The following is a 16402-nucleotide window of genomic DNA, read 5'->3' on the forward strand; positions in this document are numbered from 1 at the left end:
CCTGAACAAATGATTTCACTTTCTTTGCCTCCATTTCCTCATAGATAAAAGGGAATAAATAGTACCTATTTCATGGTATTGTTGAGAAGGTTAAATGAGTTAATACCTGAAAAGTGCTTAAAATAGTACCTGGTACATAGTAAGCACTCAATAAATCTTAGCTGTCATTACTATTATTATTACTGCAACCCAGAGCCACCTCTGAATTAGTACCAAACTTCCAACTGAGCAAGAAGGTTGTGAGCACTGCATCATCACTTAAGTCGCAGGATGCCTCAGCAGTGATCTGTAATACCTTCACTAGATCACCCAACTACACACATGCACACATTTAAAAATGGGTCTGTCACTTGCTGTGCTGTGTAGCATCCTTATACACAGATGTAGTCTTCGTCTACAATGTTTAAAGAAGTCTGTGGAAATCCAGGTGCCACAGTGAGGTTGTAAAGTTGCTGTAGAGTGTCTTGTGACAGTGGGGATTGTGCTGAAATATTCTCAAAACTCTAGCCTTAAAGTTGTGAGGCAGAGATGTTGAGCTGGAAAATGACCTCAGGAGTGATGTTGTGAAGATGGAAAGATGGCACGTCAGTGCTCTGAAGATACGACTAGAGCTGCATATGAGCTTGTCTCCTGTGAAAACCAGTAGTCTCAATGGTTGACAGAGTCTAGGTTTGATGGGTTTGAGCAACTGACCTGGACATACTTGATGCTATGGTTCTCATAAGAATCCAGCCACACCTTGAGTAGGAGTGAGGCAGTGCCCTGTGCTGTCTGTGTGCTTTGATCTGTAGGAGAGAAAGTGGGGAGAATGAGCAGGGCTGAGATAGAGATGGAGAGGAAACAGGTCCTGGGTACTGACTTAAATTAAAACCCAGATCCAAGATCCATATACTTGGGTCCATCATTGGTGCAGCTGAAATGCTGACTGGATGAATCAACCCAGCAAAAAGTACTTCTTATCAACTCCCATAGCGCTTTCTCTCTATAGCTCTACAGCCTTGACTACTTCCTTTGTACCTTGCAGTAGAGTTCTTTATGTGCCTATCTAATCGAAATTGGAAACCGCTTGAGGTCAGGCATCATGTTCAACTTACCATAATATTCTCCACAGCATCCACCACACATGGTACCATAAATTATATTGATGGAGAGAAGGAAAGAAGGGAGGGGGGCAAGGGAGGGAGTTCAGATTGAAGAGAGGATGCTATTATGGACTGAATGTTTGCGTCTCCCCCCAAATTCATATGTTGAAATTCTAACCGTCACCCCCTGGCAAAGTGCTTTTATAAAGAGGTGGAGCCTTTGGGAGGTAATTAGGTCATGAGGGTGGAGCCCTCTTGAATGGGTCAGTTCTCTTATGAGAAGAGACACGAAGAGTTTCCTCTCTCTTCGCTTTCTACCATGTGAGGACACAGTGAAAAGACGGCCGTCTGCAAACCTATAAGCAATTCCTCACTAGACACAAGGTCTTCCAGCACCTTCATCTTGGACTTCTCAGTCTTAAGAACTGTGAGAAATACCTGTCTGTTGTATAAGACACCCCATCTATGGCATATGTGTTACAGCAGCCCGAACAGACTAAGACAGACAGTAAGATCTTCCCACCTCTGAAATTCTCTAGCTTTGTAGGATTTCTGAGGCAGAAAACAGTAACTGTATCTAAAGCAGAGCATAAGTTATCACAATACTGGTTTGGTAATTGTCTTCCCTTAGGAAATCAGTGTATATTTTAGTATGCCTGCTCAGTTGTTTCTCCCACTTCCTCAGTTACCAAGAAGTCAGCACTCTTTGAAACTTTTAGATGGAAGATGAAAATACTTATTTGTTAGTTTCCTCAGGTGTTACCTGAACTAAGGAGACTTCAACTTCAGTTATAAATAAGAAAGTACAAGACTAAATCAGGACGGCTTTGTCGCTTGACACTACTTTTTGCCCTTCTCTGCAGCCTCCGTGGGGACCAGGAGCTGAGTCAGCAGAGGGATAGTGATTTATTTCTCCACATTTGGAAGCGGGATGGAAAGTAGCAAGATCCTACTTTTATATTATCTTCCTCTTTTATAGTTTTTATGCCAGTTCCCAATCCTGTTTCCCTAACTTATTTTTTATAGCACTTATCACCCTCAAAGATGCTATGCATGATTTATTTATTTTGTTTATGGTCCTTTCACCCACTTAACCTTCTTTAAGGGGAGAGATCTGTTTTGTTTTATTTTTCAATGATGTAACCCCAGTGCCTAAAACAGTGGCTGGCATATGATAGATGCCCATTGGAGGCCTATTGTAGGTATTGAATGAATCTGTATTGATTCTCAGGGTGTATTTAAAAGCAAGGTGCTTGAGTGATGACATTTCCAAAAACTGGCAGTTTTACCACAGTGCAGCGTTATCTCTGATTTCTCTCTGTGAAGGGAACGGTGAAACAGCCCCCATAGCAAAGTCTAAATAGATGATGAATAAACACATGGCTTGCCTGTATATTTGATGATGGTTTTATTTTCAAAACTGTAATTAAATGAGATAAAAATATATGGTTGGAGTTGCCGAAGCAACTTAAATTCAACATAAATAACAGCTGCTCTTCATCTGGGAATTTCATCCATATACAGCATTTTTTATGCCCTTAAAAAATTTTAACCAGTGTACAGCTAATTCAGCATCCAGTGTCCCAAGAAATGTTTTATACACAGAGAAGGGGAAGGAAAAGAGAAAAGAAATAGCCCTCTATTAGCCAGTGGTTAAACAAACCTGTTACTTACAAAAGCTTTGATTTCCCCCAAATAGCTGTATGGCAGAACATGTCCAATTTCTTAGGAGCAATGAATTTAAGCATGACTGGCATTTTTTGTTATGAGTCATCAATCCCTATTTTATTAGTTCAGAAATCCACAACTGAGTACTGAGTGAGGAGCCTTCTACTTGCTTTTAAAGCAAAACTTCTGCAGAGCATTGGTGTCAGGAAATACTAGTAAAGTTTGCCTCTCCCTTTAAAGTTAACCATCAGAGTAATTTCCTCCCAAGCTGCTTGGGGAAAATGCCTACTTTTATGGATAGAATTAAGAGCCAGTTTGACTATACGAACATCTACCTAATTTTATTTATGATCAAGGAGTGAGAAATTGCCCCTCTTCCTTCAGAGATTGTATCCACTGCCATTAAGTGTTAGGCAAATTCGGTAGCCATCTCATTACTCAGGCTCGTACCCCTGAAAGCTTAACAAAAGAAAAGAAATGGACTGAAAAAGTCAGATATGAAGCAATTTCCTTTCACTTTAAAACAAGGTTTTTCATGACCAATCATTTGGCTGGTAGAGTTGTGGTCTCTGGGTTTTTATCATGATCTGTGGCCCATATATCTCCATCCAGTAATACATCCCCAAAGTTTTTTCCTGTAGATTAGCAGCTTTACAATGTCCTCTTGATGCAGTGCCTTTTCAGCATTTCTTCAGAGGATATTTATTCTAATGTTACTTGAATATATCTGACTTGCCCACTAGGGTTGCCCGTTTCTTAGGAAGACTTGGGCAGTGAATTACAACTTTCTAATTTTAATTTTCAGAGGGGAGAAAAAAAAGCCTATGAAGTAAAAGTTCAAAATGAACATTCACATTTCTTTCCATCAAAACTGTAGTGACCATAAGTCTATCAAGTTGTACAACTCTTACACTAGGTGAAGAACAGATAATTGTAGGATATTTCCCTGACTAGCTGATAACAGCCCTGATTACAAAGAGCAACAAGCCTGTGCAATTTGCATGATGTCCTTTCATGTTTTCTTCATCTCAAGTGTTCCCTGGGGCAGGTGTCAGTGGGTGAGAGAGTGTTTCTTTTGCCAAGCAATGCGTTTGTCTCATATGCTGCTTGCATTCCAATCTTAGTGTGCCTCTAAGCTTTCATTTTAAATTTCATTTTAAGGCATCGTAGGTGGTTCGGTGCAGTTGATTAAAGACCTTTTCTTAAAGTTATCTTTTAGAGCATCCCTGGTCATTGAGCACACAAAGGTCCATCGTAGCCAAGATGCTGGAAGACAGTGTGTCATATGGACAAATATTACAAGAAGGTTCACCCTACTCCAGCAAGTCTCCTGACCACCACCTCAGTGTGTGAAGCAGGAAAGGGAATAGTGCTCAGCAAATAGTAACTAAGCACATCATATGTGTTAGACGTGTTTTGGTCACTGTGCTATATATAGCCTGATAAAGACTGAAAAGATTCCTGCCTCTATTGAGCCTTCATTTTGGGGTGGGGCGGGGGAGAAGGAACAGTAAACCAAATATCATATAAATGAACAAAGTAATCGCAGATGTTGGTGATGATCTCTATGAAAGACATAATAAAGAGGTGATGTGGTAGAGAGTAACCAGAGCTGCGTGGTGGGATACTTCAGATTAAAAACTCAGCGAAGGCTACTCTGAGGAGGTGACATTTGAATTGAATCCCGAGGAATGAGCATGATAAGCTAAAAGATGGGTAAAGAGCATTCCAAGCAAAGAGAACAGCAAGTTCAAAGGTCCTGAAACAGGATTAGCCTTAAGGTGTTTGAAGAACAGAAAGCAAAACATGGTTGTTACAGTATAAATAAGTAAGGGGGAACCTAACAGGCGATGAGACTGGGGACCTGGGCAAGGATCAGATCCCTAAGGGCTATTGTAAAGCTCAGCAAAGAGTCCATATTTTGTTCTAAAATTTTCTAGGCCAAATGGTTTTCTGAAACTTTTGTTTCTCTTTGTGTTATGTAAGTATGAAACCAAAGATAGAGAATGCAGATGCCTAACCATTAACACTCCTGAGTCAGGATGATATGCAAAAGGAGATATGCTCCTGTAGAGAAAATTGCTGGTAATAATAGCTTGTGTTTTAGGGCACCTGTCTCCAAAGGAGAACAACAGTATTTATGATGCCAGATTGTACTAATCACAGTAACCTCATGAGTCTGGTAGGTGCACACTTTTATGGAACACGCAGGGAAACTCAAACATCTGAAACTGGGTTGTTCTTTGGCTTCTTAAATAACATGAAGGTCTAGGTAAAATAGAGTATGTCAAAGCAACGAGGAAAGAAAAAATCTGAAATCAGAAATAAAAATAGCTATCAGGAAAGTCGTACACTTACAGGGGAAAGGGCAGCAAAGCAGCCTTTATTTTCTTGTAAAGTCAAGAAAATAATAGCAGAGAGGTAAAAAAATTATGAGTCTCAAATAGTCAACCAGAATATCAACATGTGTTGTTTCATTCCTGGTATCTAATTCAGTACAGAATAGAGGCTAAATACATGGACTTGTGGGTCAAAGAAGAGCTGGGGTCTAATCCACACTCTTCCTTATACTAGGACTGTGATCTCGGATATGGATTTTTTTAATTTCTATAAAGTGGAATCAGTAATAATACTTACATCATAGAGTTGTTGTGAGGATTTAATGAATGAATGCATGGAAGGTGAGAAATTGTGTTCTTTACATAAGTTAGTTGAAACTGGCCTTACATTTCTCCCAAAGAGTTAATATTTACAAAAGTGGTTAAATTTCAAAATCAGCCCACAGAAGCCTCCTTAACAGGTAGCATTCATTATGCTCTTTTCAGGTCTTGCCTAGCTTTTGTTACTGGAAAGAAAAAGTGATGTAGAAATGTGGTGCAGGAAGAGAAAGAGGAGAGTAACCTCTTGCTAAATGCAGAATTGCTGACCCCAGACAAATTTGTCTGTGGCAATCTGCACACACCTTTCTCACCCTATATGTATTTTTTTCTTTTTCCTTTTCAGCTCTTCTACAAAAAAATAAGGTAAAGAATTTTGAGTGAGAAACTAGTATTGTTTATAGGTAGTTTTGTTGGTACATAACTCTTTCAGTAAGAAACACCTGTGAAGAAAATCAAATTTAAGAGTATTTTTAAGTCATTATTCCTTTCTTGAGCTTTCTCAGCCCTACGTTGCCTTCCTTATTACTCTATAGATTACATTTTCTTTGTTTCTTTTTTGGTTAATCAAAACTCACATTCAAAGAATCCATACTGCTCTTATTTATTTAAGAGGAAACAATCTCTTTGAATTAATTAATTCTTCACTGTAAGTGACTCATAGCAAGGTAATGCATTTGCAGCCATATGTGGGTTTAAAATGGCATTTCTATAATTCCAAAGTAATCCCTAAATTATAGACTTTCATCTGATATGACTAAATAGGTTGAGGAAAAATTCAGACAGAGGGAAAACATTGTGAGGGTCAGAATCAGCACCTGGGAGAGCTCCCATGAGTTCTTCCTTTTTCACTTTGAAACAAGTGCTCTAAGGATTTTCATAGGGATGTCGATAGCAGTAGCATTAGGCTATGAAAGAAGAAGGTCATAAACAATTTCTATAACTGAGTCATTTGTAAAGTGTGTGTACATTAATTTAGGAATACTGATAAGGTCCTTTGTTATCTATACAAAGATCTCCAGGAAAGAGATTGGCTTTTCTTTTCAAAGTCAAACTGCTACCTAGAATCAGATTTTGATCCCTTACTTTAAACTGCCAACAAATTGCGATATTTAATGTCAGATCTTGAGCATATCTGTAGGTTTTTGATTGTTTTGTTTTACTTAGTTGTTGGAGAGATAAAATGGCTGACACCAATACTCGGAGGAAAAGAGGAACTCAAAAATTATTTGCTGAAGGTTGGCTAAACAAATGGAAAAATTAATGACATAGGAAAAGCAAGATACTGACAAACATATAATGTATATATATATTTTTCCGGTTCCATTTATATTCATTCTATTTTCATCTGGTATACAGTGTAAACTCCTCAAATCTTAAGTGCAACGAGTAAATTTATATAATCAGTAAATAATGTTTCGTCTTTTATTTCTCTGTTAAAATAACATTTTGTATCCTTTATAAAGATACACAAACATCAGTTTTTACTGTTTTATGAAAATGATATTTCCCACCTTAACGTTAAAAAGTAATACCTGCTCAGAATATACCATCATAGGAATTTCTTTAGGAAAATTACCTGAATTCAGTATATGGGAGTGTTTCTTAATTTTAAGTCACCTGAAGAGTACACTCCATGCACTGCAAAGGATAAGGTATCTGGCTTGCTTTAGCACCAGTCTAGACTTGAAAACACAGTTAAGACCAGCAAAAGAAGAGGTGTTTTAAGTCTTAGCAGCTTATTTTGCCACAGTGGGATTGACCTGACTACTCACTAGCTTTGCCCCAGTGAGTTACTTTCTGTAGACTTTCCTGTGGTGCTCAGAAATGATAATGACAGTGCTAGCATCTACAGACTACTGACTTTGGGCCAGTCATTGTGTTGAGTGCTTTATATTCATGATCTTAATCTCTAAAGAGCCGTATGAGATAGGAATTATTTTCCTGATATTAGAAATGAAGAAACGGAAGTTCAAGGAGAGTACTCACCCACATCGTACAGCTAAAGAGTGAGAGTACCGAGTTTGTGCTCAGGTCCTTCTGACTCCAGAGCCAGTGTGCTAAACCATTAAGTAATTCTTCCTCTTGCTGTATACACTCTCACAGGAAAAACCCGGCAGCCATGTCAGTCTCCCTAATGGTTTCTTCCTTCTTGTGTGGAAAGAATGTCAAAAATGTGACTTTGCAACTCATAAGGTTTTTGTAAAGTTAGACTTATTGTCATTCTGAGTCCCTAGAATCCAAGAAGCCATGCAAATCCACATATGTACACACTCAAGGAGCAAATGGCAGAGTCAAGACATAATTTTAGATGTGCTGCATGATAACTGGTTTTTAAAGTTATGCCCCCCAAATACCTCTTTTTAAAATAAATAGTGCAGTCATCATTATGGGAATTATATTCATAACAAATATATCACTTGACCATTTTTCCAAGCTGATATTGATTTTTTAATTGATTGCTTCTTTCAAAATTGAAGGAAGCAGTAACAAAGGCAACTGTCACTGACAATTTCTTGTTCTAAAGTCACCCTGTGAGAATTGATAGAATCCAGGTCTACCCAAGTCAGGAAAAAAGGGAATAGGTATTTTTTTAACTTGTAGTAAATAATACATGCGTTAAAAATATGTGCATTACTTGCATGGTTTACTGTATCATTTTTCCTCTTTCCTCTTCTCCTGCCCCTCTGCGGATTCTTGACAAAGCATGATGTATGTTACTATGTCATTAACCTTTCCTGGCCATTTTAAAGCTGAATTTCTTATGCTCTTCTGCGCTGGCTCCACCCTGTGGGTGGCTTTAACTCTTCCTGTTCATAAGTGTGATGGGCAGTCCCTTAATGATGGCCAAAAAAGTTACTCTTTCTTATTTACTGTTATTACTTCTCAAAAAAGATCTTGGACCCTCGATTTTGTTTTCTTTCAACCCATCCAGGTATTTTTTATAGACTACCTCATCCCCAGCTCTAAACATTTAATAACTTTCCAGACAGTAAATATCTGGGGATTTTTCCCCCTCGTTCTCTGATTTACTCTGTGGGCTGAATTCCAAATGTTTTCATATATTAAGGCTTTTATTATTTATCTCATGTTGCAGCTTTAAGACCTTTGTACACTTTTACTTCTCAAGGAATTTAGCTGCTAAAGCACTTCCTCTAAGCTCTCAATGAGCTACACTTTCCAAGTACTATAATAGTGTATTTTTTAAAACCTCATGTAAAAATAAAGTGCTAATATTATATTCTACAGAAGAACAAAGGACAGTTGTTTTCACAGAAAAACATGACAGGAAAACACATCTGCCACAAAACTGTGCATTTTTTAGCCCATGATTTCTGGAAAGATTTATATAAAATGCTGATAAATGAAGTCAACACCAAAATGTATGGTCACTCATTTTTTTAAAAAGTCTACAAGTCACTTTTCAATGAACCATACAAAAAGCTGCAAAAAATGTTTTGAGAAACTACAGTACCTGGATATTAATTCCTTGCCATAAGAGTACATCATTTATTCAGGTACCTTTAGTAGCTAGCTGCACGGAGCTAAAGGGAATGCTACCCAAGTGCCATGGTTCAGCTACCTCCCTAACAATGCAGCAATCCTGCTTTTTAATACGGTGGTTTCTGATTGTTTTCTCCTTGTTCCACTCCATCCTTTGCACCTGATGTTTAAAATCCCCCCATCAAGTGATCACCCGCAAGGAAAAGCAAAGGAATAGAAAATTTGGAATCAAATATACCGACTCATCGCATTGTGCATTGAAATGTAGACTTTCTTACATATTCACTGAAGAGCATAAAATTCATTCAAACAAACTTTTTTTTTTTTGGTCCCTAGGATGTGAAATAACTAGTTTGAATGCCCTTTTTCACTGGCTTCACTAAGTCAGTGGGGAAATGATAGATTCTGGTACTTGATAGTGGTGGGTTTGGAGAGAGGCAGATGAGTTTGTATTCTTCTGGCCACTTTCTCAGTGTGTGAAGAAGGTTCTGAAATTCAGTTACATCACCTGAAAGTTGGGAATTAAAACTATAATGGAATTAAATGAGATCTGTGTGAAAATTTGTTAGCACACGGTATGAACTCAATACATTTTGCAAGTAGATCCAATTATTGCTATGAGTGCTACGGTCATGATGACATAACATTATCTATAACGTATTCTAACTTGGAATGCCTCTTGCTACTGATTATTACCTAGTACCAAGTCTTTGGAGATTAAATGACCCTAAATAAGATAATATATTTGAGAATATTTCTGGGAAAGGCCTGGCCATGTCCACGTTTCAAAAAAATCCCCATTCACACACACATAGTTCTTTAATTTGGAAAATTATCATGCTGCTAGCAGTTAGGATCTGAATGGATAATTACGTCTGAAAAGACCAATAATGGACATGCAATCTTTTCTTGAACATGTGCATAAATATGGTGGGCTTTGACTAGCCTCTTCACCTCTCTCTAGAGTGCATTTGCTATTCAAAACCCTTTCTTAAATGGAATAATAGGGGTATGATTTGCCACTGGATTACATTATTCCTCAGTGAACAGAACATATAGTAAGCACCAAACTTGTAGCAGGAAAGGCTTTGTGCTTTTTAAATATTACCTCATTTAATCTTTTCCCATCATTTTTTCAAAATAAATTACATTTAATTACATCTCATGTTATTTATGAGAAAATTAAACCTTGCATAATACATGGCAGAGATGATTTTCAAACTCAGATCTGCCCAAATGCAATATTTCCATTCACTATGTAGGTAGGGTTTACCATCTGGAATCTATTTCACTTAACTGCTAAGAATCTTATCGAAATATTATCTCAAATACCAGATTAATGCAATTTTCTAACTGTCCAAATCCTGTGGAACTGCATGGACTCATAAACTATAGGGAAATAAACAGGAATGCAGTTTTAAAAACTCAATAAGGACAAGTTAAAAAAATCATTGCATATATTTTTCATTTTCTTTCCCATTTCCTAATGCTCTTTCTCTAGTCAGAATCAAGGTGGATTTTGCCTGGATAAGACTTGATCTCAATTACCTATCAGTTCTTAATTTTTCATGCAACTCTGGAGATTGGATGAGATGTCTGTGCCAAACCTTAGATGACTTATTTTAAGAACCTGTATGCAGAAGTGACAATTTAGAATGATTCAGTATCATTTTTAGGGATAATGGTTTACAGTATTAATGCCATAATGAAGTTTTTTAAATCTCTAGTGTAATCATTTCTGAAGGCTTCTCAAACCATTTCCTTAAAGAGAAGAAAAAATCATGTCCTAGCCTCACCTGGTACTCATGGAATAAAAGGAATTTTATTACATCAGAAATGTAATAAAAGGAATTTTATTACATCAAAACTTAAATTGTAGTCACGTTTTGTTTTGCACTAAGTACATGCGGGTCCTCAAGGTGTCGCTCTGCACACCTCAACTTCAGCAGTCTTTGGATTCCCATGATTAGGTGTTACCTGTCAGTCCTGCCCACCAAACTCTTGAGTCCCTACAGGGCAGAAGCTTTCTTTTCATAATGTCTGTATCCCGAGCTGGCAGCCAAATTTGTATATGTTTAATTGATAAAAGCAATAATATATGAGCTTCAGATTTGCCTAATTCTAGAAGAAGCTGGTAATGAAGACATGTTTGTGTATAGATTATTTCTTTAACATCTTTATTGGAGTATAATTGCTTTACAATGGTGTGTTAGTTTCTGCTATATAATAAAGTGAGTCAGCTATACATATACATATATCCCCATATCTCCTCCCTCTTGCATCTCCCTCCCACCCTCCCTATCCCACCCCTCTAGGTGGTCACAAAGCACCGAGCTTATACACACTACCAAATGTAAAATAGACAGCTAGTGGGAAGCAGCCACATAGCACAGGGAGATCAGCTCGGTGTATAAATTATTTTTAACCCTGTGAACACTCCCTGAAACCAAGCCTGAGTGTGGAAACATTCCATTTTGTAACTGTAGCAATGCTGTCCAGGTTTATTTCCTAGCTCCATTACTCCCTGATGTTGTACCCTTTAACAAATGTTATAGTGCCACTCTTTTCTAGTCTGTAAAATGAGGATATTAAAGGTACTTAACTCATATAATTGTTGATAGGATCACTTGAAATAATCACCATAAAATACTTACCAAAATGGCCAAAATGGAGGAAATAGTCAATAAATGTTACTGAACTCTGATGTGCACAGCTACAGGGCTTGCAACCCTATAGAACATACTTGGCTTAGAATAATCCTCAAATCTGGTAACAGGTTATTACATCAAATGTTTCAGACAACAAGAAATGAAATGGCACTTAAAACAATCATTGCTGAGAGGATTTGCAGTTGGAAGGATGAAAGAAAAATCTTTTTGAACAATAATATGCCTGTCACTTTATTAGACATATTTCTTATATTAACTCATTGTTATTGGCAACTGTGTATTTACTGACTCCAACTGTGATCTTTGGGCTTGTAACGTCTTATCTTTCTAACCAGATTTGACCTCCTTGAGAAAGGGGAACTTTCTTCCAAACAGAACCTTGGACAGTACCTTATAAGTATTTTAAAATACACAGGAACTTTAAAAACAATTGTGTATGTATGTCTGTTTACACATTGTATGTAACGTGTGTGTGTGTGTGTGTAGACAGAGATAGTCATATTCTAGGTACCTATAGAGTAACAAACGTAATTGCATATAATGGAACGGTTTGTGAAGTAAACAGTTGACTATCAAAAAACACGAATATACATCCTGATAATGATATTCAGTTACAGATAGAGTTGGGGAGGTCACTTACTCCATCCAGACATGTGCTACCCAATAAAACTTTCTGCACTGATGTAAATGTTCTCTCTCACTCTGCTGTCCAGTATGGAAACCAGTCGCTACGTGTGCCTCTTGAGCACTTAAGATGCAGCTCGTGTGACTAGAACTGAATTCATACATTTTATTTGATTTTAACTGTTTTTTAACTTAAATAGGCACATGTGGCAAGTGGCTACCTTACAGTATATAGAGTCACAGAGGATGAGACAGTATCATGCAAGAAGACGGTAAAGTTGAATTTCCCTGATCCGGGTGCTGTAAAGGCTGTTTCTCAGCAGAAGACTGTCCTCTTTTGAAGTAGTATTAGTCTTCCAGAATGTCTTAGGACTTTAAATTTTAAACTCCTTTTCCTTTATGTCTCCCAACAGATCTTGAAAACTTTAAAACAAGAACGAGAAGCACCGTGTCTGTCCGCCAAGGTCAGGGGATGGTACTGCTGTGCGGCCCACCAGCCCATGCTGGAGGTAACTCTGCACCGAAATGTGCACATGTCACCGGCTGCTATTTTTCTTGCTGATTGTTCACCCTCTTGGCATCAGAAAGGGGGACAGTGTCATTTGTAGAGATTCCCAAAGTCCCTCTGTGTCGAGGAAGCATCGTCAGTGCCTCCCATAATTAGGACAGGAAAATATCAGATTGTACAAATGTTCCATCCCCCTGCTGTCTACCTGGCTCAAGGGGAAAGATACCTGAGTCAATCAAAATCAGAATCCTGTTGCTTGGTAAAGCCACGTAGGTAAAACCGCCAACACTTCTTCCGACTTGATCGTATTAAAAGATGGCCTTGCTTCACTTCATCTCATTGTTGGTCTGGGAAGGGATCAGACCCAGAACCAAAGTCCCTTGACCACAGAATCCAAGATGACTTTGTAAGGACTTATAATGACCAGATCAGTTAGGAATGCATTTCATTGCAAGTCCCTGAAAACCCAGCTAACACTGGCTTCAGTGGACTTGGGTTTGTGTTGTTCTCACACATAAGACTTCCAAAGGTATGTGGTATAAAGCTGGCACCACTTTTGGGGGACATCTTCCAGGACCCAAGTCCTTTTTTTGATCCTTCTCTGAAGTCCTAAACATGCGGCATGGCTAAGGCACCAGTGCAGAAAGGTAGAAATGGGAAGAGGGCAGGGCAAATGTCAGAAGTCTCTTCATTTCGAGTTGCTTTTGTATTATGGAAGGTTTGCTTTGCCCAAGGACTTTTATGTACATTTCATTGATCACTCCAGTGGCAAAAGAGACACAAAAATCAAGTATTTTCTACAGATACACGATGGCCCTAAAAAATCATAATTTTGATAATAAGGGAGAATGTGGAGAGACGATGTGTAGGCAGGTTGCAGTGTCTGCAGAAAGGACTAATGATGACTGGAAGGTGACTCTGACTGCACATACAGAGTTCAGGAGTCTGGAGGTTTAGTAGTTAGTGATATTTATTAGGATTTCACTACAGTTTGTGCTGACAAGACTGATAAACTCCATTTGTGGTCACTCTGGCTAAAATTTAGTTTGATACCTGCTCTCCTTGTTATTACCTTAATTTTCCATTTGGCTTTACATGTGATGGAAAAAGAAGATATTTTAAACTGAGAATTTGAAAACACCATTTTATTTTTGTCCTGTCTTCAGAAGTTTTAACTTTTCCTTCTCACCTAATGCCCCAGCTAACGTTTTTAGCAGGAAATAACAATTAGTAAAACAGCTACGTGGCTTGCATTTCAAGCATGGTGAATAGATAAGCAGGTGGAAGAGGCAGGCACCCCTCCAAGTCTGGATGGAGGGTATGGAATTGTTAGGGTTTCTAGTGTTTGAGACTGGCAGAGAATCCAGATTACATTTCAGGAGTTTGTCTTCTGAGAAATGGGTTTATTCTTTAGGACTTAATTTTCTTGCCAAGTTAGTATCAGAAGCATTCAATTTGGAGTCCAGGACATGAATTCTGGTCCTGGCTCTATTTCAAATCATTATTTGATATTGGGCTACTATGTTCACATTCTCTATCTCTCTACTCATCTCTAAACGAAGAGATTAAAAGAAATCTCTCAGATCCCTTTTAGTTCTATCATTACATAATAATTGCTGAATAAAAACTAAACATATTTATAAACTGTATGTGCATTACTGAAGTCCTGTCCTTTATATGAGGAGAGCAATTAACTGGACATCTATTTAGGTTAAAGTGATGTTCACTCACATTAACAGTTCTCTTCTTATTATGAAATTTGATCAAATAAGAAAGGAAGATTTTGCTAATTTCTTCTGCAGGCTACCTTCACAGCATTAATCTTTCATAACATGGCAGCAACTCTGAAAATTAATCTTACAGCATATTGAGAAAAAAATACCCCACTAATCCCTGGTACAATGATATCTTTGGGAAACGCAAAACACAAGAAGCACTGTTGTGCTGCTCCACAATGAATGAACCTGAATACTTTCCCCTTCCCACTCAGAAATATATTAAAAATTTCTGTAGACATCTACTGAAATTTGCTTGTCTCTGCTGGCAGCAGTCAGCAGCTCTGAAATCCAGTTCCTTGAGTTGTGCTGACATTCCTGACAGTCTTGATGTTGAAAGACAAGGAAATAAATATTCTCATTATGGGCTCTATTAGAAACTGTGAGCTCAGTAATACTGTAGGCAAGGCAGGCAAGGCAAGGAAATTTGAGAGAAAACAAGGTGGGTATTGAAGGTTATAAGAGAGCATCACAGACATCCATCAGTTTGGGGCAGTGGAGTCAATGATTATCTGATGAAATCTCCCCAGTTACTCAAAACCCTCCAATGCAAACTGTCCAGCAGTGATCCTCTCATTGCTTCTCCAGGCTGTGATCACCTTAAAGCTGGCAGCATCGCCAAGAGCCGCTGGACATACTGAGCGTTTTAAACCCAGCATATGGTATCCCAGTTTCTATTGTAACAGATCATGAAGAGGAAAGGAAATGAGTCAGCCTTTTATTGTATCAGTGGGATACTGGGTAATGGCATGAAATCCATTGTAAGGGATGCTGCATGTCCTATTTCAAAAGCTGTGCAGTGTCAGACCTTCTTAGGATAACACAGAAATGAGCAGCAATTAATCTACTTTGAAAAGCATTTCCGTCAGCACGTATTTCCAGTGCTCTACCAATCACCATGCATAGCGTCTTTGTCATTTCTTGGTTAATAGGTACAAATTCAGATGTGATGTTGCCGCATAGATTGTACTATTAAATCTTTAACACAGACACCAAAAAATAGAAATCACTATGGATGATGGGGCTCTGGTTGTCTATGATGCTTCTTTAGATTAGAAACAAGAGTATTTTGAGACCTAGAATTTTCACTGTGCTTTCCATCAACTCCAGGGTCATTTGGCAGCAGGAATTTGTGATCTTCAACCACTCATTAAATAGGAACAGAAGTGAGGTACTTTGAGATTCTTCCTCCTAGCTTACTAAAACTGACCGCTTATTCACCAGTGAAATCCTCATGAACTGTTCACCAAAGGATGTTTTTGTTTCCACCTTCCTTTTATATGTCACCCAGATCCTTGCTGCTCAAAATGTGGTCCTTGTACCTGAAGTATCTACCTCACCTGGAAGATTGTTAAAAAGGCAGAGTGTTGGGTGCCACACAGGGCCTACTGTATCAGAATTCAAATTTTAACAGGATCTCCAAGTGATTCATGTGCACATTAAAGTTTGAAAAGCCCTGAGCTTCACCTATGCTTCCCCCACACTCCGCACCTCTGGCTAGAGGTGTGCAGGAAGCGGAAGCATCACCAGGGCAGCATGTTAGAGCCACAGGTGCCTGGCCTTTGCCCACGGATATTCTGATTCCATAAACCCAGGGCAGAGTCCCCAAAAGTGTTGTTCCAGTTGGCTGGAACAGATTGAGGCAGCACCAGATTGAAGATCCACCCACTTTGATCACCTTCTACAAAACCAGCCCAGGTTCACCCTGCTGAGGTGGAGTACTTTCATTTCCACATCAAACCCAAGCAGAAGTGTTAAACGTTTTTTATGTCCAATTCGTATTTAAAAGAATTTAAAATAAAATATAATCACTTCAGGCTTTCCTATATTTTTGTCATTGTTGTTAAGAGAGGTGAACAACTAAGAAAAGACTGGCTTTTTCTCAGGTATTCACATGAAGAAGTAGCATTTTACA

General features: G+C 38.3%; 1 protein-coding gene across 1 annotated transcript in view; it reads left to right on the plus strand.

Moving 5' to 3' along the window:
* CNTN4 (contactin 4) overlaps positions 1–16402 on the plus strand; it is a 324243-nt gene that overhangs the window by 67154 nt on the left and 240687 nt on the right. The window contains exon 3 of the mRNA XM_022572532.3: positions 12618–12713. Within this exon, the coding sequence (XP_022428240.2) occupies positions 12618–12713 (96 nt within the window). The remainder of the gene's footprint in view (positions 1–12617; positions 12714–16402) is intronic.

This window comes from Delphinapterus leucas, chromosome 10 (genome assembly GCF_059928025.1).
Source record: "Delphinapterus leucas isolate spDelLeu-1000000601 "Yukka" chromosome 10, BTC_Dleu_Yukka2, whole genome shotgun sequence".
Lineage (NCBI taxonomy): Eukaryota > Metazoa > Chordata > Mammalia > Artiodactyla > Monodontidae > Delphinapterus > Delphinapterus leucas.